The following is a 21,692-nucleotide window of genomic DNA, read 5'->3' on the forward strand; positions in this document are numbered from 1 at the left end:
CTGAGGAAATCATTAGGTTTCCTGCACCAGCAGAGACTGTGTAGGAGGGACTGGAGTCCCTGCTTCCTCCTTCCTGGCTCCAGGAGCCTGGCCTCTAAGAGCCAGCATACCTGGCTGAGGAGAATGCAGATGGGAGGCAGGTCTATTGGGCAACAGGGCAGGGCCAGTCCGGTGAGGTCATCCAGCATGGATAAAGGGCCCCAGGATGGGCGCAGAAGCCAGGCTTGTTCTCTAGGTCCCCCAAGACCACAGACATGAGGCTGCTCATCCCTGCCTTGCTGTTTCTTGAGGCCCTTGGTGAGTACAGATGTCACCTGCTGGGAAGGTGGGCTTCCCTATCCCTGCTTCTACTTGTAGGCACCTTGAACTCTTACCTAACGGTTTGAACACATGAGTCCTTGCACCTTGTAGTCTGGAAGATGGTCAGTCCATGGACATGGTCCTGCCTGCCCTTATCTAGATTGGGGACAGGAACTCACTCCACTGATCCAGGACAGTGTTATGCTTAGGGTTGCTCAGAGCTTCCCCAGAGAATCTCTGAGGATGCTGTCCCCTTGTGTCCTTCCAGAACTTTCAGCACCAAATGTACTGTTCTGTTCAGGGAGGAATGTAAGGCTCAGAGAGGGTGAACTGCATGCTTAAGACACACAGGGAACCTGAGTCTAGATACTAGCTTCTGCAAGGACTGTGCTACTGTGGCAAGACATTGCCATGCTGACTCTCAATTTCTTCCTCTTAAAAAGGATACAGCATGAGAGGGGCGGACTCAGACCTGCTTCAGGGAGTATTTGTCTGCTGTAGTGGCACCCAATTCCATCGGGAAATACCTGGCTACTGAGGGAACGCCCACCTCCTTCCAGAACTCTGGCTGCTGAGAGCATGTTCAGCACAGGGCTACAGAGGGCTGGGAGGGAGCGTGTTCAGTACTCAACACTGGTATTAGTGAGGTGGGAAATTGGGGAGCTTGACATAACAGTCTTTCAGCACCCTGGTCACACCTCTCAGGGGCAGGAAGGAGCTCCTCCATTGGCTTCTTGCCTTCCAGATGTCACTCCTTGGTTTGAGACGTGGTTTCCTTTGCTGGCTCTGTTCATGTCCAGAGTTCATCCATTACCCAGCTTCCCCAGCTCCCTATTCCTGCCCCCTTCTGTCCCCAGTGCTGTCCCCTTATTGCGTACAGACCATCCTTTCCCTCACAGATTCTCTGGCCACGTCTTCTCCGCTTACTCGGTATCACCTACTCCACCCTTTCCTGAGGAAGCACTCCCATCTCTATCCTCTCCTGTGAGTCCCAGCTTCACTGACCCCAGAGAAAGTTTCTTTGTACCCACACTGGGGACCCCACACGGTCTGATCCTATACCCTCTCTTAGCCCTGCTGCAGCTGAACCCCATATCTAACCCAGGGATCTTAAACAGGCAGGCTAGCCTAATGGTCAGTGGTGCTGGAGCCCAGCTGCCTAGGTTCAAATTCTAGAGCCAACACTACTTAGCTGGAAAGTCATATAACTTGACAAAGCTACAAAATCCTGGAACTATGAGGGCGTTGACAGACATCACACTGAAGGGTGGATGAGGTGACTCACTGGGTAAAAAGGTGCTTGCTGCCAAGACTGAAGACCTGAGTTCAAATCTCATAACTCACACAGTGGAACTACTAATTTACTTTCTACCTATAAGTTTACATTTTCTGATCAAGTGTGGTGGTACACGCCTTTGATTCCAGCACTTGGGAGGCAGAGGCAGAGGTAGATCTCTATGAGTTCAAGGCCAGCCTGGTCTACATAGTGAATTTCAGAATAGCCAAGGCTACATACAGAGACTTTGTCCAAAAAAAAAAAAAAAAAAGCCTTTCTGACCTTTCCTATTAGTAGAATCATCCAGTATTTTGTCTTGTACGTGGCTTCCCTCACCTAGAATAAATGAGGCTTACTCATGTTATAGCATATATGTACTTCTTTCCATCTTATAGTTGAAGAATAGTCCATTGAATGGATGTACAACATTTTGTTCAGCCATTCACTAGTGTTGGAATTTAGGTACTTACACATTTTTTTGTTTTGTTTTTTGATATTCTAAATAATGCTACTATGAAAATTAATGCAAAATTTTTATGTAAATAGTGGTTGGTTTTGTTTGTTTGTTTTGGGTTTTTGAGACAGGGTTTCTCTGTGTAACAGCTCTGGCTGTCCTGGAACTCTCTTTGTAGACCAGGCTGGCCTCCTGGCCTCGAAATCATGGAGATCCACCTCCTTCTGCCTCCTGAGTGCTGGGATTAAAGGCATGCACCACCACAGCATGGTGGAAATCTATGTTCTTATTTCTATGTGCAACTGCCAAATGGCTACATCATTTTACAGTCTCAGCAATGCATGAAGTTTCCCGTGTTTGCAGCATTAAGATCCAGTTTGCACACAAGTAAAACATGAGCTACAATTCCTTTCCTGCTTCCCTGCCAGGTTCATCTAGCAGGTAGACGTTAATAAAGTGATTTTTAGAGTGGACCATCTTTTGGGGGTAGGAAACATGTTAACCATAAGAAGAAAAATAATCTAGGGCCTCCATCACCTCTAACTTGCTGACTCTCAGTCCTCTGGCCTGGACAGAGTTCCCTGTGGTCCAGCAGCTTAGCTTAACTAGAGTAGAGTAGCTGGACATGACTATGTAACATGGAGGGAAGGAGGGCAGTGGCCATGGGCAGTCTACAGAACTCCATTAGACAGTGAAGAGGTCTTCTCCACAGACATTGCTGGGCTCCTAACTCTTTTCTCTTTTCCCCAGGACTCTGTCTGGCTAGGACAACAACTGTTAGATGGTGTGCCGTGTCAAAATTTGAGGCCCAGAAATGTTCCAGGTGGCAGAATGCGATGAAAATAGTGGGTGGCCAGCCACTCAGTTGTGTCAAGAGATCCTCCACCAGCCAGTGCATCCAGGCCATTGTGGTAAGTTAATACCCCAACTCGAATAAAGGAAGGCAGGGAGAGCAGTGGAGTCCAACCAGAAATTCTCACCTCTGTTCCCTCGTTTATCACAACTGGGTTCTTATTTCACGTTGTTCAGAAGAACTATTAAAAACAAAGCAGAGGCAGTCATATTTGGTGAGTGTGTAATGTCTCTAAATCCTTGAGAAATAAACCTGACCCAGGCATAGGTGCCATATCCCAACTGTTGGGCAGGATGGCCAGGACTCTAGACATTAAAAAGATACACTTTCCCCTTCCAGCACCTGTGTGGCTTTCACACATGGTCCCAGCATCCAGGAAACAGAGGCAGGGGGGCCTCTGGAGTCTAGACAAACCAGTGAGCTTCAGGTTTGGCAAAATAGTTTGTCTCAAAAAAGCAAGGTGGAGAGAGATGGAGAAAGACAACAGAAATCAAGCTCTGGCCTCCACATGTTCATGTGCTCTCATGTGTGAGCTCACACACTGCATACATCCTCAAGACTGAAAACACATATGAAGCCAAACACAGGGGATAAAGTATGTAAAACAAACAACTTCAAATACAAATGATTGTGTCAGTGTGACCAAGAGTGACTGAAGTGGACAGGCTTATGTAGAGGGAGCACACAACTTCAGGAGTTCAGAGCCTGGGGATGCTTATTCCTCACAGCAAACGACCTCTGACCTGTGCCATCATCTTCTAGCTAATTCATTCTGGAGCCCCAAAGTACCATTTGCAGAGTTGGGTTGCTTTTCTCTTAAAGCATGTCTGGTCCATTTCCTTTTTCTTCAAGACAGGGTATCTCTGTGTAGCCCTGGCTGTCTTGTAACTTGCTTTGCAGACCAGGCTGGCCTCAAACTCAGAGATCCACTTACCTCTGCCTCCCGCATGCTGGGATTGCAGGCATGTGTCTCCACCACCTGGTGTCTGGTCCATTTTCTTTCAGACAAATAAAGCTGATGCTATGACTCTCGATGGCGGTTCGATGTTCGATGCAGGATCACCCCCCTACAAATTGCGGCCTATAGCAGCAGAAGTCTATGGGACCAAAGAGCGTGAGTCCTTCCTAGGGACTTTGAAGCCTGGTAGCCATGTTGTGGCTGTGAACCAGGCTCTGTGGAGTCGGAATGCATGAGCACAAAGAGGCCAACCTAGTCAGCATCTTACATTGGGGAACCAAGTCTTTGAACTCTAGATGAAGACAGATCTTCCTGATGCATGGGTCCCCTTCCTTAAGGGGCTTGGGTGGAGTGGTTTGTTCCTCTCTCTCTTACCCAGACTAAGCTCTGACTATTCCCTCTGTTCCCTTGCAGAACCCCGGACTCACTATTACGCTGTAGCGGTTGTGAAGGAAAGTAGTAACTTTCATCTGAACCAACTACAAGGCCTGAGGTCCTGCCACACAGGCCTTGGCAGGAGTGCTGGGTGGAAGATCCCCATAGGGACACTTCGTCCATTCCTGAATTGGGATGGGCCACCTGCATCCCTTGAGGAAGGTAAAATGGCCTGGGGGATCCTGGGTGGTCTCAGATGGGAGTTTTCATTCTCATTGTAGACACAGGCCACTTTGGGATGGGTGTATCTATGGGATGAGTCCAAGGTTGGACAGAGGGTGGCTGACCAACTAGAAACAGGGGCCATCACACCAACAGATCTGAGAGATGCCAGTGAGTACTCTCTGGGCAAAGATGCATGTCTGAGTTCTCAAGACCACACCAGTGCTGTCCTGTCCTGCAGATGGAGGAAGGTGACTGTCGGTGGGGACCACTGCTAGGGGACAGGCCTGCAGTGGCTGGGACTGGCTCACATTCTGTGGTCTACTTTTCTGTGTTTGACAGCAGTGTCCAAGTTCTTCTCAGAGAGCTGTGTTCCTGGTGCCAACAAGGACCGCTTTCCCAACCTGTGTAGCTTGTGTGCAGGGACAGGCACAAACAAGTGTGCCTCTTCCCCGGAGGAACCATACTCTGGCTACGCAGGTGCCTTCAAGTGAGTGATACTGCTTTCTTCTCCCCACGGGTCAGTCCATGGCTATACAGCTTCAGGACAGGGTGCCATTTCCCTCATCCCCATTAGTGCGCAGCCGGCTAGGGGATGGAGATGTGGTTCTACTGCTGTTCAGATTGAGAACCTGAGTCCTAAGAAGTGGCTGGCCTCGGGCTGGAGAGATGGCTCAGAGGTTAAGAGCACTGGCTGCTCTTCCAGAGGTCCTGAGTTCAATTCCCAGCAACCACATGGTGGCTCACAACCATCTGTAATGAGATCTCTTCTGAACTGTGGTAATACATGCTGTATACAAAATAAATAAATAAATCTTTAAAAAGAAGAAGAAGAAGAAGAAGAAGAAGAAGAAGAAGAAGAAGAAGAAGAAGAAGAAGAAGAAGTGGCTGGCCTCTCTCCTGAATGTTCTTCTCTAGCCCCTAGAGGCCCAGCAAGGCCCCAAACTCTATACCGCGTTGATAGAAGCCAACCTGGGTATGGCCCTTTCTGACCACCTCTGATCCGACTTTGCTGTCCTATTGTCTTGGGTTAGCCTGCCAACTTCTGCTCTCCCCGGTCTGGGCAGGGCAGCTACTGTGGCCATGCCATCTTGTCCAACTCAAGCCTCTCTCTAGAGTAGGAGAGTGTGACCTCTGGTGACTTACTCTTTCACCCTCTCCACCTTTGCCCAGGCTCAGCACCCCCTCTCCAGGCTACTCCTGGTGCTCAGCGCTCAGGCACTTTTTTAGAGTGACTTCCCTACCTGCTTGCTGGCCCAAGCACATTTGCACACTCAGCCTGGATAGAAAGATCCACATGGTAGGGGACACCAGTCTTTAACTGCTTTTGTCTCACTTCACAGGTGTCTGAGGGACAACGTTGGGGATGTGGCTTTTACCAGGGGAAGCACGATCTTAGGTAAGGGCGAGGGAGAAGCTATGGGTGCAGCCCCTCTCTTAGGTCCTTTCATCCTCTGATGTGCAGGTCACCAGAGTCCTCAGTTCCCAGCCACACTACTATCAAGTTGCCTTCAGGGTCCAGCCCTTATTTTAAGTTTTTTCTTTAAAAAACAAAAAACTTCAAAATTAATTTTTATGTTATATGCACGGGTGTTATGTCTGCATGTATGTCTGTTCATCATGGGAATGCCTGGTGTCTTAGGAGGCCAGAAGAAGGTGTCAGGTCCCTTGGAACTGGAGTTACAGATGGTCGTGAGCCACTATGTGGGTGTTGGGAATTGAACCCGGATCCTCTGGAAGAGCAGCTAGTGCTCTTAACCACTGAGCCACTTCTCCAGCCCCCACCTTGCGCTCTTGAAATCCCCCACTCCTATTCCCACTCCCTTTGCCCACCAAAGAGCTTGTCACGTCTTCTCCAAGATGTACACGGCTCTGTAAAATGACCTTCACTGGCTTGTGTCTCTGGATTCTAAGTTCACACACATTTCACTGAACGTTAGAAGCTCTGCTGGCCAGAAGTTTTCCACTCATCCTTGAGGGTCAGAGATTGGTCCATGGTTTTAATCTATGGGCAGCTTAGTGGTTCTGACAGTAGAGGAGTGACCCGTGGAACACATCCATCATAGTTTACTTCTCTGTCACTCTAATAATGGACAGCCAGGGACGTTGTCCTCCTTTCTGCCACCCACAGCCATGTGTCTGTCTTCTTATTGTGCTGTCAGAGGGTCTCCATTATGAACATGATTGCTAGGTATGTACAGGCTGAAAGCAGCATTGGCCCAGGTTGACCCCAGACAGGGCATCGCAGTCCTAGGACCCTAAGGGCTAAGCCTCCACAATCCCAGGATCTCCAGAGAAGCCTAGCACAGTAGTGCATGCCTTTAATCCCAGAGCTCAGAAGGCACAGAGGTGAGAATTATTTTGTTGAACTTCTTCATAAAGTAACACTTGCACGTGGACTGGGATTGCATGGAATTTAAATTGATCTATGGAAATTTAACTTACTTATAATGTTATGATGAGAATGTGGCGTCTCCCTTTTTGATTTTTTTTTCTCTCTTTTTAAAATAAGGCTGAACATAGCATGGCCTGCTGGCCTTGAATTCCAAACGTAGCCGAAGATAACCTTGAACTCCTGAGTCAAGTGCTGGTATTTCAGGGCAGGTGGCACGATGCCAGGCTACACCCTTTAAAAACATCATTTGACAGGCTGTGCATTTTTTTCTTATTGTGGATCTTGTGCAGTTTTTGAGTCGAATTATCTTTATTCTATATAAATAAGTTGCTATAGTACCCAATTCTGTATTATTTTGTGTTTTGTTATTACTACAAATTATTGAGTATTACAGGTTGACCCTGTAACATCTTGCCTTCTGAACTTGCTTTTAGTTTTATTAGTAGCCTGTTGGTTTTATAAGCCCCTCTCTCTCTCTCTTTCTCTCTCCTTCTTTCTTTCCCACCCTCCCATTGAACTATATCCCCAGCACCTACCATTTTTCTCTTTTTACTTAAAACAAAAAAGTATTTATTTGTGTGTGTGTGTGTGTGTGTGTGTGTGTGTGTGTGTGTGTGTGTATGTACACGTGTGTGCAGGCAGAGTCCAGAGGAGGACTTCATGAGTCTTCCTCTATTGCTCTCTTTTAAGCAGGTTTTTAAGACAGGCTCACTCACTGAACCTTAAGCTTGCCTTTTTGACTAGTCTGGGTGGCCAGTGAGCTCCAGGGATCCTCTGTCTCTGCCTCCTCAGCACTGGGTTTATAAGTGTGCACCCCCCCCCCTTATAAAAGTGAGTTTTGAGGGCTTGAACTCAGGTTGTCATACTCATGAAGCAAGCACTTTAATGACTGAGCCATCTCCTCAGGCCCACAATGGTGTCACTTTTACTCTTCTAGAGGTATGGGTGACGTAACTTCCCTTGACACACCGCCCCTGCCCCCATCACCCCCTCTTTCTGTTTTTTGAGACAGGGTCTCATGTAGCTCAGGCTTTTGGCCTTAAACTTGCTATGTAGACAATGCCGGCCTTGAACTCCTGATCTACCTCTCAAGTACTGGGATTGCGTGTGCGTACCATGACAACTGACTTACCAGGCTGTCTCATTGTAATGACCTTTTTGTCAGAGGCTGTGGGGACCTTGACAGAACTCAATCTGCCTCCTTGAATCACAGGATTCAGGGCTGAGCTCAACACACCCGGGTACTTTCTGGAGACTTCTCTCTACCTTTCTGAGCATCCAGGAGCAATTCAGTCTTTTTAACTCAGTTGTGTCAACCCTGTAGTCAGAATTCTGTTGGGGAGAAGGGGAGTCAGAGCTCATGGTCACGGCCAAATGTCGGCTCACTTTTCACCTCTCCCTTCCTCTCAGAGGTGCTACCAGAAAAAGCCGAAAGGGCCCAGTACAAGCTGCTCTGTCCAGACAACACCTGGAAGTCAGTGGAAGAGTACAAGGAGTGTCACCTGGCCCAAGTCCCTTCTCACGCTGTTGTGGCCCGACGTGTGAACGGCAAGGAAGATGCCATCTGGAAACTTCTCAGCCAGGCACAGGTACACCCACCCTCAGTCCCCCAGGCCTGCTTAAGTTTAGGGGTGTGTGTGTGGGGGGTCTGTCCGTCCCTAACTTCTGCAGCAGAGAGAGTTCTCTAGCCTAAGGACTGTGGCCCTGACCCTCCTCTGGACAGCAGAAACATTGGACGCTTCTCCAGTGTCAGCCCCTGGCAGGCTCTTCTGGGCTCCAGCAGAAGCAGGGGTGGAGGGGGAGGGGACAAGGCAATATTCTTAGGTCCCCAAGGACCCGGGGACACAATCTTCTATAGCTGAGCTTGTGTCTCTGAAATGGGAAGAGTCCCCGTGAGAGAGAACGTCAACTCTGCCTCCTGCTCCATCAGAACTGTCCTCAAGTCCTGGGCAGCCATTTCCCAGTTCCTTTCTGCCTACTGCTGATGACCATAATTCGACTTTTCCCCAAACAGGAGAAGTTTGGAAAGGACAAGTCTTCCGAATTCCAGCTCTTTGCCTCCCCTGAGTCAAGGGACTTGCTGTTCAAGGACTCTGCCATTGGGTTTTCAAGGGTTCCCCCAAAGGTAGATGTTGGCCTCTACCTGACCTTCAACTATATCACATCCATCGAGAACCTGAGGAGAAGTAAGTGAAGCCCAGGCACGGACCCAAGGGTGCCCTGGGCAGGCAGGAAATAGGGTGGACGGACACACACCCAAGTGTCTTCTGTCAGCCAAGTCAAGGCCACTGTGACAAGTGTCTCCAAAACCTGCCCCAGACACTGGATTAATGTTTCCATGTTCCTCTGTGTATGTCAGGGTCCCAAGGCCTCTTATAAAGTGAGAAACAGAGACATGAACCAAGAAAACCAGGCTTGGGGGGATTACCCCAGAAGCTAGATGGAGCACCCTTGTGTGCTGGGATTTGAACTTGGCTGGGGAGATTACAATGGGTTGAGTGAATTTGGCTATGTTTATCTTACTGTTGGGACTTAGGGAGCCTGAGTGAATGAGGAGGTTATGCTGTGGTATGTGATGGTGACTATGGCCTTATGGATGGTCAGGGCTGAGTCTTTTTATTTTTTTAAAATTTTTTTTAAACTTTCTTTTCTTTCTTTTTTAGATTTTTTTTTTTTTTTTTTTTTTTTTTGGTTTTTCGAGACAGGGTTTCTCTGTGTAGCTTTGCGCCTCTCCTAGAACTCACTTGGTAGCCCAGGCTGGCCTCGAACTCACAGAGATCCGCCTGGCTCTGCCTCCCGAGTGCTAGGATTAAAGATGTGTGCCACCACCTCCCGGCTCTAGATTTTTTTTTTTAAGATTTATTTATTATGTATACAGTGTTCTGCCTACATGTATGCCTGCAGGCCAGAATAGGGTACCAGATCTCATTATAGATGGTTGTGAGCCACCATGTGGTTGCTGGGAATTGAACTCAGGACCTTTGGAAGAGCAGCCAGTGCTCTTAACCGCTGAGCCATCTCTCCAGCCCCAATAATTTCCACGTTCATGATTTTTTTTTTTTTTTTTCCGGAGCTGAGGACCGAACCCAAGGCCTTGCGCTTGCTAGGCAAGCGCTCTACCACTGAGCTAAATCCCTAACCCCCACAGGGCTGAGTCTTCTAAGCCAGCTGTTGGGGTATACACTAGTCTCCATGTCATGGAGCTTTTATTCAGAGGGACAGAACATTAGGCACACAGTTACACTAAGGACTGATGGATGGATCAGAAGCCAGGAAACCCACCAAAAGAACAGGAGTGAGAAACATAGAAAACCTTCATTAAGGCCGGAAGCGGTTTGGGAGCCGTGATGTGGGGAAGTTAATAATGAATGGGTCTCACACAGAGTCTTCTGTCTCAGAAGAACTGGGCAGCAACCTGATCCCAGGGAGGACAGAGGTGGGAATGAGCCAGTGCCTAAGTGCTCCTCACTGTTGTCCCTTCCCGCAGAGGAACAGGATGTGGCAGCCATTCGTGCCCGGGTCACGTGGTGTGCAGTGAGCAGTGAGGAGAAGCGCAAGTGTGACCTGTGGAACAGAGCGAGCAAGGGCAGGGTGACCTGCACCTCATTCCCCACCACGGAAGACTGTATTATCTCAATCATGGTAGGGAGCTGGTGTCACATGTGGTGTGGGCAGCGGGCTTCTTGGGCACAGGCATGGTCGTCGGCTTACAGTGAGGTTGGTCACCCGGGAGGCCATTGGGAAGGAAGAATACCCAGAGAGGGTGGGCTTGGGGCCACGCATGCACATGTGCCGCACGCAGGAGCACCTTCAAGGTTTGAAAAGCAATTTGTTGTGGAATTTCTTCCCTTTTCATTAAAAGAACAATTTAGGGTTATTGGGGTAATTTGGAAAATATGAAATGGTTTTCATCTCCCCCCCCCCCCACACCACCTGTATGTAGCTTCATACAGAGATATCTACAATGAAAGTTTTGAAATTCCCCATTCCAGGCTGGTTCCTTTGTGTGTGCAGCCTAGAGCAATTCTGGATTGCATGGGGGTTATATACTTTGATCCACTTTAAAAATAAACAGCATATCATGGTTTCTCCACATCAATAGTTATTCTTGGGAAACTTTGTGTGTGTGTGTGTGTGTGTGTGTGTGTGTGTGTGTGTGTGTGTGTTTCAAGACAGGGTCTCTGTGTAGCCCTGGCTGTCCTGGAACTCACTTTGTAAACCAGGCTGGCCTCAAACTCATAGAGATTCACTTCCCTCTGCCAGGATTGAAGGCGTGTGCAGGAAACATTTTTTTAATGTTTATTTTATTTTATGTGTATGTGCGAGTACAGGAGTGTATGTATGGGAACCAGGTGGATGCAGTGCCCTCAGAGGCCAGAAGAGGGTGCCGGGTCCCTGGAACTAGACTTAGAGACAGTGTGAGCTGCCATGTTGCTGCTGGAACTGAGTTCAGGTCCTCTGGAAGAGTAGTGGGACCTTTAACTGCTGAGCCAATCTCCAGCCCGCCTCTAATTATTTTTACTGTAGTTGTAAAAAGATGGCGCCTGGGCAAAGGAACATGGCAACCTTGACGATCGTGTTTCTGTACCGGGGTGTAGCTTGTTCATTCTAGTCATGAGTCAGTTTGATTAGCCAGCTTCTGGGTACTACGTTGTGTGGAGCTAATAAACAGAAGTTAGCTGAGAGCAGTTGTTCTCCTCATGTCCTCAGTGAATGAGGCTGGTTCAGAAAGGAGTTGCAGAGAGTTCGTGTCTCAGGTGCGTGGGCGACGGTCCAAAGGCCCCGGGGCTGGCAGAGAATCGAGAGTGCCAGTGGTATTTCCTTGGGGTGTTTGGTTCAAACGTGTGGCTTGAGGCCATCCCTCAGAGCTGTGAAGAGAGCAGGTTGGAAGACGGCTGTGTGTAGTGTGCGTGACCCTCCCTGTCCCCACAGAAAGGAGACGCTGATGCCATGAGCTTGGATGGAGGGTATATCTACACGGCCGGCAAGTGTGGTTTAGTTCCCGTGCTGGCGGAGAGCCAGAGTAAGTGGAGTTGATATCCTTTCTGGGTTATTCCATACGAGGCTGACATGTGAATGGGGAGGCATGACCCCACTCACTAGATCCTGGAGAAGACGGCTGAGAGACTCAGAAGAAAGGGTAAATGAAAGGGCCTTGTAATCCGCTTTGCCGCCCCATCCCCCAAAGTGACAAATCGTGGGGGGATGGGGCTTACTTCTTGTTAAAACAAAAACAAAAACATTTTTTGGGATGGTGAGATAACTCAGCTGGTAAAGGCACTTGCTAACAAGACTGATGAGCTTAGTTCAATGCCCAGAAGGAGATGACTCCTTCAAATTGTGTTCTGGCACCACACATGCACCACACATGTCATGTGCATCTGCACACACACACACACACACACACACACACACACACACACGCGCACACGCACACACACACAAAATAAATAAATAAATAAATAAATAAATAAATAAATAAATAAATAATTTAAACTTTTTTTTTCATAAAAACAACATAGAAAAATATATAAGTAAACACCTCAGTGGCATTTTACAAATTGCACCCATGTATTGGCACCCAGATGAGGAGTCAGCAAGCCTCAGAAGTCACCTTGTGCCCGCTATCAGCACACTCCTGAAGAGTAGTGACTCCTGATTTCCAAAGACACAGATCACCACCTCTCTCTCTCTCTCTCTCTTTTTTTTTTTTTTTGCCACACCTCTCTTTTAAATTAAGGGAAAAATAATTGCATGTTTAATGTCTGCTGTATCTTGCTCAGGATTATTTTTTGTGATTTTTACTCATATAAATGTGTGGCTGTTGATTAATCAGTCTCATAGTTGCATAATATTCTATTATGTGACTCTACCATAATTCTTCACCATTGTCCTTGTGGATGGAATTCGGGTAATTTCCATTTGGTGGTTATCATGAACAATACTACTATGGCCAGCCATGTCCTTGTCTATGATGGAAAAGTCTATTTATTTCTCTTGCATTGAAATACCAAGTCATTCTCTTTGAATTTGATCTTGTATTGTGGGGATTTAAAAGTTTGTGGCCTCTCAGTAAATCTGGGTATTCAATAATGTTTTGCTTGTCTTTGCTCTTTCAGAATCACCCCAAAGCAGTGGCTCTGGTTGTGTGGATAGACCAGTGGAAGGTGAGTCAGGGTCAAAAATAAGTCACTGCTCAGGAAAAGGCATAACCTAATCACAGAAAGAGGTTGAGTCTGAAAATCATCATCGACAGCTTCAAATGATTCAAGGAGGAATAATTATGATTAATGTTTGTATGGACCTTCACACTTGATGGGGAACTTCCATATGGTCACTCAGTGCAGGGTTAGGTGGAAAGAGAAATGTTACTCCCCCATTTGATTCATGTGAGGAAACAGTGGCCTGGAGAATTTCCCAGTACCTCGATCTCACTCATAGCTATAGACAATGCTGGTACAGACCCTGGCTTTGAACCAGGACTTCTAGCATCAGGAAGCCTGTGGCTCTGTGCACTAGCTCCAGCTGCTAGTCAGAGTCGGAGCTTGCTAAGCCTGGGAAGACTTGGTACTTGCCCTCAGAGGGGGTATAGGATACCTTTGACAGAAGGGGGACTCAATCACGTTAACTTCCTCACCATGCTGGGTTGGTTGCGCTCAGCTCTGGGTGGTCCTTGTGCGCATGTCCCCAGCATTCCTGCAGTAGCTGATCTAGGTCATGACTGCTCTTGCCTGATGCAGCTGCAGGTGGCGATTTGTGCATTGTTGAGGCCACTCCCGTTGTTCAGTGTCTGTGCCCACAGATAAAAGCTTAGGACGCAGCAACATTATGTGGCTGGTTGGGGATAGTTCCCTGTAATCACTTTTTTCTGTAATCACCTTTTAAGATCAGTTTTTCATACTTCTTTATTTCATAGCTCAGATCAATCTTCCCTTGATATAGAACAACGTAGAACAATTTCTCTCTCTCTCTCTCTCTCTCTCTCTCTCTCTCTCTCTCTCTCTCTCTCTCTCTCTCTCTTCCTAACAATGGCCAAAGATCCATGGTATTCTAAACCTGTTGGTTTTTGGCCTGGGTTGGAGGCACTGTACTAGAACTAGAAGCCATGTGCATCCTGGAGGCTAAGATCGCCTCTCTGTCCTCTGTTGTACAGGGTACTTGGCAGTAGCAGCAGTTAGAAAGCAAGATGCTGGCTTCAGCTGGAGCTCTGTGATAGGCAAGAAGTCCTGCCACACTGCTGTGGACAGGACTGCAGGCTGGAACATCCCGGTAGGCCTGCTCGTCAACCAGACCGGATCCTGCAAATTTGGTAAGAATGTGGGAGGGTCTCATGAGAGGGCCATCCTGGGGAGGAGTGAGTACTTGAGGCTGTGGAGCCTCAGGGAAGAAGTGGGCAGGAGGATTGCTGCCTGGCTGTGGCTTGCTGGTCTATTTTAGAATAGTTAGGGTCTCCTGTGGTCACCTCATGGAGCCTTGGATGCACAGGGTGTTTCTTACAGAACATTTCCTAAGTTTCCCCAACTCCACCCCACTCCTATGGAGATCCAGATCTCAACATCAGCCTGCTTCCCTGTGTCCTAAGAATGGATACAGGCTTGGAGAAGCACACACTTTTATTTCTTGGTGTCCCTCATATTGTACCTAAATTCCTCTTAGAGCCCAGCCTGTTTCTGGTCATTCCACTCCATCCAGTGCCCACCTTGGTCAGCGTGAACCACGTCCTTCCTGCTGCAGGCTTGGTGATGCCAGGCCACACAGCACCTCTTAGGTGTGAGCCCCGTTGTGTTATGATTGGGTCTTAGGTTCTGGTTGGGACATATTTGGGGCACATGGTTGCTGTTCTTGCCAATCATCATGGTGCCCCCTGAGTCATAGAACAGCTGCCATGAAGTGTAAAGCTCAGCCTTTCCAGAGCCTGACGTACACTGCGGCTCTTCCAGCAGCGTAGGCTTCTGGAGTCTGACAGCAGAGACCCCTGCTTGGGGAACAGGGCTTCTGTGTCACCTCTATCTCCTCTTTTCTTTTCCTTTTTCTCTTTTTCTTTCTTGGTTTTTTGAGACAAGGTTTCTCTGCCCTAGCCGTCCTGGAACTCACTCTGTAGACCAGGCTGGTCTTGAACTCACGGAGATCCGCCTGCCTCTGCCTCCCGAATGCTGAGGTTAAAGGCAGGCGCCACCATGCCTGGCTATTTCCTCTTTTCTTGAGTTAAATCACACAATGGATACACTTAAGTTAGGTCTAGCTGCAAAGAACAGAAACTCTCCAAATGTCAGAGCCTTAGGCAAGATGGGTGCTGATTTCCCTCTCACATAAGAGAAATCCAGAAGTATGTTATCTCGAGCTGGTCCAGTGACAGCATGGGCTTGGGGACCTGGGCCTTACATATCTGGTTATTCTGTTGGATGTGGCTGGTCCAGTACCCGTTCTATCGTGTCATGCAGAGTGAAGAAAAGAGAGGGAGAGGGGACAATGGCATCCCCACTCCCCATGTGTGTGCATGTGTGTGGATGTGTGTGGATGCCAGAGGACAACCTTGGGTGTCATCCTCACAAACAAAGTCTCCCTCAGACCCAGAGCTCAACAATTAGGCTAGACTGGCCAGCTAGCCTGTTGTAGGAACCTCCTGTCTACCGCCCCAGGGTTGGAATCACAAGTGCATGCTGCCCCACCCAGCTTTTTTTGGTTCTGGCGATCGAACTCAGCTCCTCATGCTTGTATGGCAAATACTTTATGGACTGAACTTTCTTCCCAGCCCATGCCACGCCCCCCCCAACAGCAGGTTTATTGTTTATTAAGCCTCTGTAGTACATTATCAATTAGAACAATGTCATATATGAATAATACAATTACAAATGACCTTTTGTTGTTGTTGTTGTTGTTGTTGTTTTGAGACAGGGTTTCTCTGTGTAGTTTTTGGTGCCTGTCCTGGATCTTGCTCTGTAGACCAGGCTGGCCTCAAATTCACAGAGATCTGCCTGGCTCTGCCTCCCGAGTGCTAGGATTAAAGGCGTGTGCCACCACCGCCCGGCAAATGACCATTTTTAATTAAAAAATTAAAATATGTTCAACCTTATGAATTAGCAGCTAGCCAAATTATTAATAGTCAGATGTAACTTTTTGTAATCATAAGTCTAGTAAGATAGCTTGAGTTTTCTAATGTAGGCGAAAATGCGATAAAAGAGACATTTCCAAGTGTTTTGGTGTGTATAAAAAAAAACCCATGCCTTTTAGGAACGTTTTCAGAGAGTTGGCACCTGAACATGTTCACATCCTGAACATGTCATTATACTTAGTACCATTGGTGTACCAGCCACAGGGGTGTACCAGCCACAGGGGTGTACTCAGCCACAGGGGTGTACCAGCCACAGGGGTGTACTCAGCCACAGGGTACTTTCTTTCTATTGAGAAGCCAGGCACCCAGGAAGAAGGCAGTATTTCTATTTCTGACTTAAAAATAAAAATAAGAAGTCAGATTGTGGAACAGGTGGCCAGTAGGTGGCCATGCTGAAGACCCTGATGTCGTGGTCTTCAGCAGAGTTCCCGCTACAAGGCAGTGACGACAGGGCCCCCGGGTGACTCCCCAAGCACCAGGAATATCCCGTCCATGCCTACAGTCTGAAGCTTTTCTGATTCCCAGTGGGTCTCTGGTTGGTGGTAGAATGTCGTTCCGTGATGATGAGTGTCCTACCTCTCCTGTCTACACACTGAGCTGAAACCAAGCTACGTCATTTGAGGGAAAAGACCTCATGTTGACTCTGCTCCAAAGCACTAATTAATGCGCATTCTTCCTCCTGTCCAGATGAGTTCTTCAGCCAAAGCTGTGCCCCTGGGGCTGACCCCAAATCCAATCTCTGTGCTCTGTGTGTTGGCGACGAGAAGGGTGAGAATAAGTGTGCAGCCAACAGCCGAGAGCGATACCAGGGCTACACTGGGGCTTTGAGGTGAGTGAGTCTGCGACAGGGCACCACCAGCACAGGGCCTTAGCCCTCGTTCTCAGCATGTGGCATGTGGTCCTAGGGGGCCAGGTGTGGCCTGCCATAGGACAGTCAAGAATCAAGTAGACAGCAGAAGCAAGAGCCTCCTATTATACCCGACACCCCGAGAGTGGAGGTTGGATGGCAGAGCTGCAGGGGCTCAGCTTAACTGTCCAGCCAGCAAGCCACGTGGAGCCTCGGTGTTCTCAAAGTCAACAGGCAGCGAGTGTGTCAGTGTTTTACGGGGAGACGTTTAATAACTGCCACCTTCCCCTCATCAGGTCGTCATTATATCTTACGTCTTCACTTTCTCCTTGACTTTGGCCTTAAAGGGCCTGAGAGATGGCTCAGTGGCCCAGTGCTTGCTGCTCTTGCAGAAGAACTGAATTCAGTTCCAGGACCCCTATCAGGCTCACCACTCCAGGGGATCCAACGCCCTCCTCTGGCCTCCACGGATACCCCCACACACATATGCACATATGCACACACAGACACACAGACACAAAATGTAGTCGGGCAATAGTGGTGCACGCCTTAAATCCCAGCACTCGAGGGGCAGAGGCAGGTGGATCTCTGTGAGTTCCAGGACAGCCAGGGCTGTTACACAGAGAGAAACCCTGTCTTGAAAAACAAAACAAAACAACAAATTTAAATAGGTCTTTTTTTAAAAAAAAAAAATGACAAGGAGAAAGCCACCAATAGTACTATCAAAAATGAGCTTTCAGATTTCATTCATTTGAAGTGCTGCATGGGTCAGAAAGACTGTACAACTCACATTTATTGGGGTGTTGTTCTCATGGCCCTGTGTAGGGAGGGTGTGATACGTGTGGAGGCTCCTTCCTCCATCCCAAGAGTATGCTTCACCACTAGATGGTGGCACAGGTCCTCAGATGACAGTACTCAACTGGACTTTGGGCCTTTAAGTATAAATTCAATAATTTTGCTCCCACTCAGAAATATTAAGTAGACAAGTTTATAAGAACCCAAGGGAGTCCTGTGACTCATTTTCCTCAGACTTGCACCACGATATCGTTTCTCTGAAAATAGCTGCATGTCGGTGTTCCTGTTTATACTAAAAGACGCTATTTTATCTTCTTCCCATTTATATCTAGAACCCAGACTGGGAGTGTATAACAAAAGAATCAAAAGCCAGAGCCAGGCGTCTTGTTTTCTCTTCTATCTGTCTAAAATTCTCTTAGGTTAGCGTACAACCTATCGGGCTTCATCACGTGTCTCCAGACACGCACGGCGTTGTATTTGCCCCTGCACTCTGTCCAGCTCTTCTCTCTCTTCCCCAGCTCATGCCATGTTTGCTCCCCTGGTACATGTGCTGCGTCACTCTCTCGTTCCCCAGCTTCTTTACGATCTCTCCCTTGCAGGGCTGCAGAGATGGCTCAGCAGTTAAGAGTCCTGACTGCTCTTTCAGTCAGGCTTGATTCTCAGCAGCCACATGGTGGCTCACAGCCTTCTTCTGGCCTTGACAGGCATTCATGTGGCTCACAGACACTAAAGAAAACAGCCATACACATAAAATAAAATAGAAAGTCTTTTTAAAAACATCTCTTCCTTCCGTCTCGTGTTCCTCATTCTGGCTACACACACACACACACACACACACACACACACACACACACACACACACTTTTACACTTAGGCTCCACGTCTGAGAGAAAACATGTACTATTTCTCTTTTTGAATCTGGCTTATTAACACAATAATCTCCAGTTTCATACTTTTTTTTTTTTTTTTTTACAATGGTCTCCTTTTTCTTTATACCTCCATTGTGAATATGTAGAACATTTTATTTACCCATTCTGTTGAGGGACATCTTGGCTGCTTCTCTTTCTTGGCTATAAACATGGATATGCAAATGTCTCTGTCCTCGTGTATATACCCAGGTGTGGTACAGCTGGGCCAGATGATGATTTTAGTTTCCGGTTTGTAAGGAACGTCCACAGTGGCTGCACTAGTTTCAGTCTTGTATTCATAACTAGCGTACGAAAACTGCTGGCTCTCCATTTTTACCTTTCAAGTATTTTTTCTGTCTTGCTGCTGTGGTGTAATACCTAGCCTCTCACAGCACCTCCTGTCTGTCTGTCCTCAGCCTCTCACAGCACCTCCTGTCTGTCTGTCCTTAGCCTCTCACAGCACCTCCTGTCTGTCTGTCCTCAGCCTCTCACAGCGCCTCCTGTCTGTCTGTCCTCAGCCTCTCACAGCGCCTCCTGTCTGTCTGTCCTTAGCCTCTCACAGCACTTCCTGTCTGTCTGTCCTCAGCCTCTCACAGCGCCTCCTGTCTGTCTGTCCTCAGCCTCTCACAGCACCTCCTGTCTGTCTGTCCTCAGCCTCTCACAGCACCTCCTGTCTGTCTGTCCTCAGCCTCTCACAGCGCCTCCTGTCTGTCTGTCCTCAGCCTCTCACAGCGCCTCCTGTCTGTCTGTCCTCAGCCTCTCACACTGCTTCCTGTCTGTCTGTCCTCAGCTTCTCACACTGCCTCCTGTCTGTCTGTCCTCAGCCTCTCACAGCGCCTCCTGTCTGTCTGTCCTCAGCCTCTCACAGCACCTCCTGTCTGTCTGTCCTCAGCCTCTCACACTGCTTCCTGTCTGTCTGTCCTCAGCTTCTCACAGCACCTCCTGTCTGTCTGTCCTCAGCCTCTCACACTGCTTCCTGTCTGTCTGTCCTCAGCTTCTCACAGCGCCTCCTGTCTGTCTGTCCTCAGCCTCTCACAGCACCTCCTGTCTGTCTGTCCTCAGCCTCTCACAGCACCTCCTGTCTGTCTGTCCTCAGCCTCTCACAGCGCTTCCTGTCTGTCTGTCCTCAGCCTCTCACAGCGCCTCCTGTCTGTCTGTCCTCAGCCTCTCACAGCACCTCCTGTCTGTCTGTCCTCAGCCTCTCACAGCGCCTCCTGTCTGTCTGTCCTCAGCCTCTCACAGCGCCTCCTGTCTGTCTGTCCTCAGCCTCTCACAGCACCTCCTGTCTGTCTGTCCTCAGCCTCTCACAGCACCTCCTGTCTGTCTGTCCTCAGCCTCTCACAGCACCTCCTGTCTGTCTGTCCTCAGCCTCTCACACTGCTTCCTGTCTGTCTGTCCTCAGCTTCTCACAGTGCCTCCTGTCGCCTGTCTTAACACCTGGACTCATTTTATTGATGCCTGCGTTGCTATGACTACTGCAACATCGTTTTCATATTAAGTATGTGACATAAGAGTATGTGTCCCTAGCCAGGCACAGAGGTGCCTAGGAATCGAACTCACATCATCAGGCTTTTGAGGCAAGAGTTTTTACCCACTGAGCCATCTCCTCAGCCCATGTTTTTATTCCAAGTGTTCTGACACTTGATTTCTCTATGTGAATCCTCTCTACTTTATTAGATTGGGCAGTGGGTGGGCATTTCATTCAATTATTCAGTCTGGGAAAACAATTATTTTGTTGACAATTTCTAGCCTCTTTTCTGCAACTTCTCTTTAAGCCTTGTTTTTTAAACCATGGGCTCCTGTGGATTGCAATCTGATTTCCTACTATTCATTAGCTGGCCCTTCACTTCAAAATTTGCTTGGTTGAGTTTTTTTTTTCTTTTTTTTCTTCTGAGACAGGGTTTCTCTGTGTAGTTTTGGTGCCTGTCTTGGATCTCGCTCTGTATTTTTATCTTGTATCATTTTAAAGCATTTTAATGGCAAGGACTATTTATTTCTTTTTAAAAATATATCTGTTTATTTTATATGTGTTTTTCCTACATATATGTCTGCATACTACCTACATGCTTGGTGCCCTCTGAGTCAAGAAGAGGGAGTCAGATCCCCTGGAACTGGAGTTATAGATTGTTGTGAGCCTCCATGTGGGTGCTAGGAATAGAACCCAGGTCCTCTGGAAGAGCAGCCAATGCTCTTAACCACTGAGCCATCTCTCCATCCAGCCCCCTCCCTTTTTTGGTTTCTTGAGACAGGGTTTCTCTGTGCAACAGTCTTGACTGTCCTAGAACTCTCTGTATACCAGGCTGGCCTTGAACTCACTGAGATCCGTCTTCCTGTAGCCCCTATTTTTTACTTCCTAAATCTCTTTGTATTACAACTATTTCTTTTTGGAGCTTCCTCTACTTGCTTCGTGAATGCTTCATTACTTTCATATCTTGAATGATATTAAGTATAGTTTGTAAAACAAACAAACAACTCCTCTCTCTTATAATTTGGGGAGTATAATCCTTTTGGGGTATGGTCTCCCTTCAAATATCTATCTGGGCCGGGCGGTGGTGGCGCACGCCTTTAATCCCAGCACTCGGGAGGCAGAGCCAGGCGGATCTCTGTGAGTTCGAGGCCAGCCTGGACTACCAAGTGAGTTCCAGGAAAGGCGCAAAGCTACACAGAGAAACCCTGTCTCAAAAAAACCAAAAAAAAACAAACAAAAAACAAAAACAAAAAAACAAATATCTATCTGATGGCTTCAGTCTGTTGCCCCACATTTGATACTGGGCCTCATTATAGGGCTTTTGGTTTGTGCCATTCATTGTGAGCATCCTCATATCAGAGTCTATAGATATATTCTTTACTTCATAGATTCTGCTGATGAAGAATCTTACTGCTTCTTGGGGAGGATAGTCCTAATAACCAGCCTGGGTGGTGCACAGGGATTGACTTCATCTTCCAGAATATAAACTTTTCCCTTTACTCCTTTATGGGTGGTGATGGGGGAATGCGGAGATAGAGGTCTTACTCTGTAGCCCAGGCTTGCTTCAAACTCACAGCAACCCACTTGCCTCAGCTTCCAGAGTGCTGGATCATGGGTCTGAGCCACTCTACCCAGCCCCGTGTCTGTGTCTGCCTTCCGCTGAATTTGTTTCCCTGTACTGTAGTACTGCTAAGGCTCAACCTTCCAAATGGAAGGGCACCCGCGTTAA

The 21,692-nt window shown here is 47.9% G+C and overlaps 1 protein-coding gene across 1 annotated transcript in view; it reads left to right on the forward strand.

Moving 5' to 3' along the window:
- Positions 1–254: 254 nt before the first annotated feature.
- Ltf (lactotransferrin) overlaps positions 255–21,692 on the forward strand; it is a 28,876-nt gene continuing 7,438 nt past the window's right edge. The window contains exons 1-13 of the mRNA XM_059267140.1: positions 255–297; positions 2,781–2,941; positions 3,889–3,997; positions 4,256–4,438; positions 4,781–4,928; positions 5,782–5,837; positions 8,244–8,422; positions 8,848–9,019; positions 10,321–10,475; positions 11,766–11,856; positions 12,953–13,000; positions 13,987–14,142; positions 16,633–16,774. Coding sequence (XP_059123123.1) covers positions 255–297; positions 2,781–2,941; positions 3,889–3,997; positions 4,256–4,438; positions 4,781–4,928; positions 5,782–5,837; positions 8,244–8,422; positions 8,848–9,019; positions 10,321–10,475; positions 11,766–11,856; positions 12,953–13,000; positions 13,987–14,142; positions 16,633–16,774 — 1,643 coding nt within the window. The remainder of the gene's footprint in view (positions 298–2,780; positions 2,942–3,888; positions 3,998–4,255; positions 4,439–4,780; positions 4,929–5,781; positions 5,838–8,243; positions 8,423–8,847; positions 9,020–10,320; positions 10,476–11,765; positions 11,857–12,952; positions 13,001–13,986; positions 14,143–16,632; positions 16,775–21,692) is intronic.

This window comes from Peromyscus eremicus, chromosome 7, assembly GCF_949786415.1.
Source record: "Peromyscus eremicus chromosome 7, PerEre_H2_v1, whole genome shotgun sequence".
NCBI lineage: Eukaryota > Metazoa > Chordata > Mammalia > Rodentia > Cricetidae > Peromyscus > Peromyscus eremicus.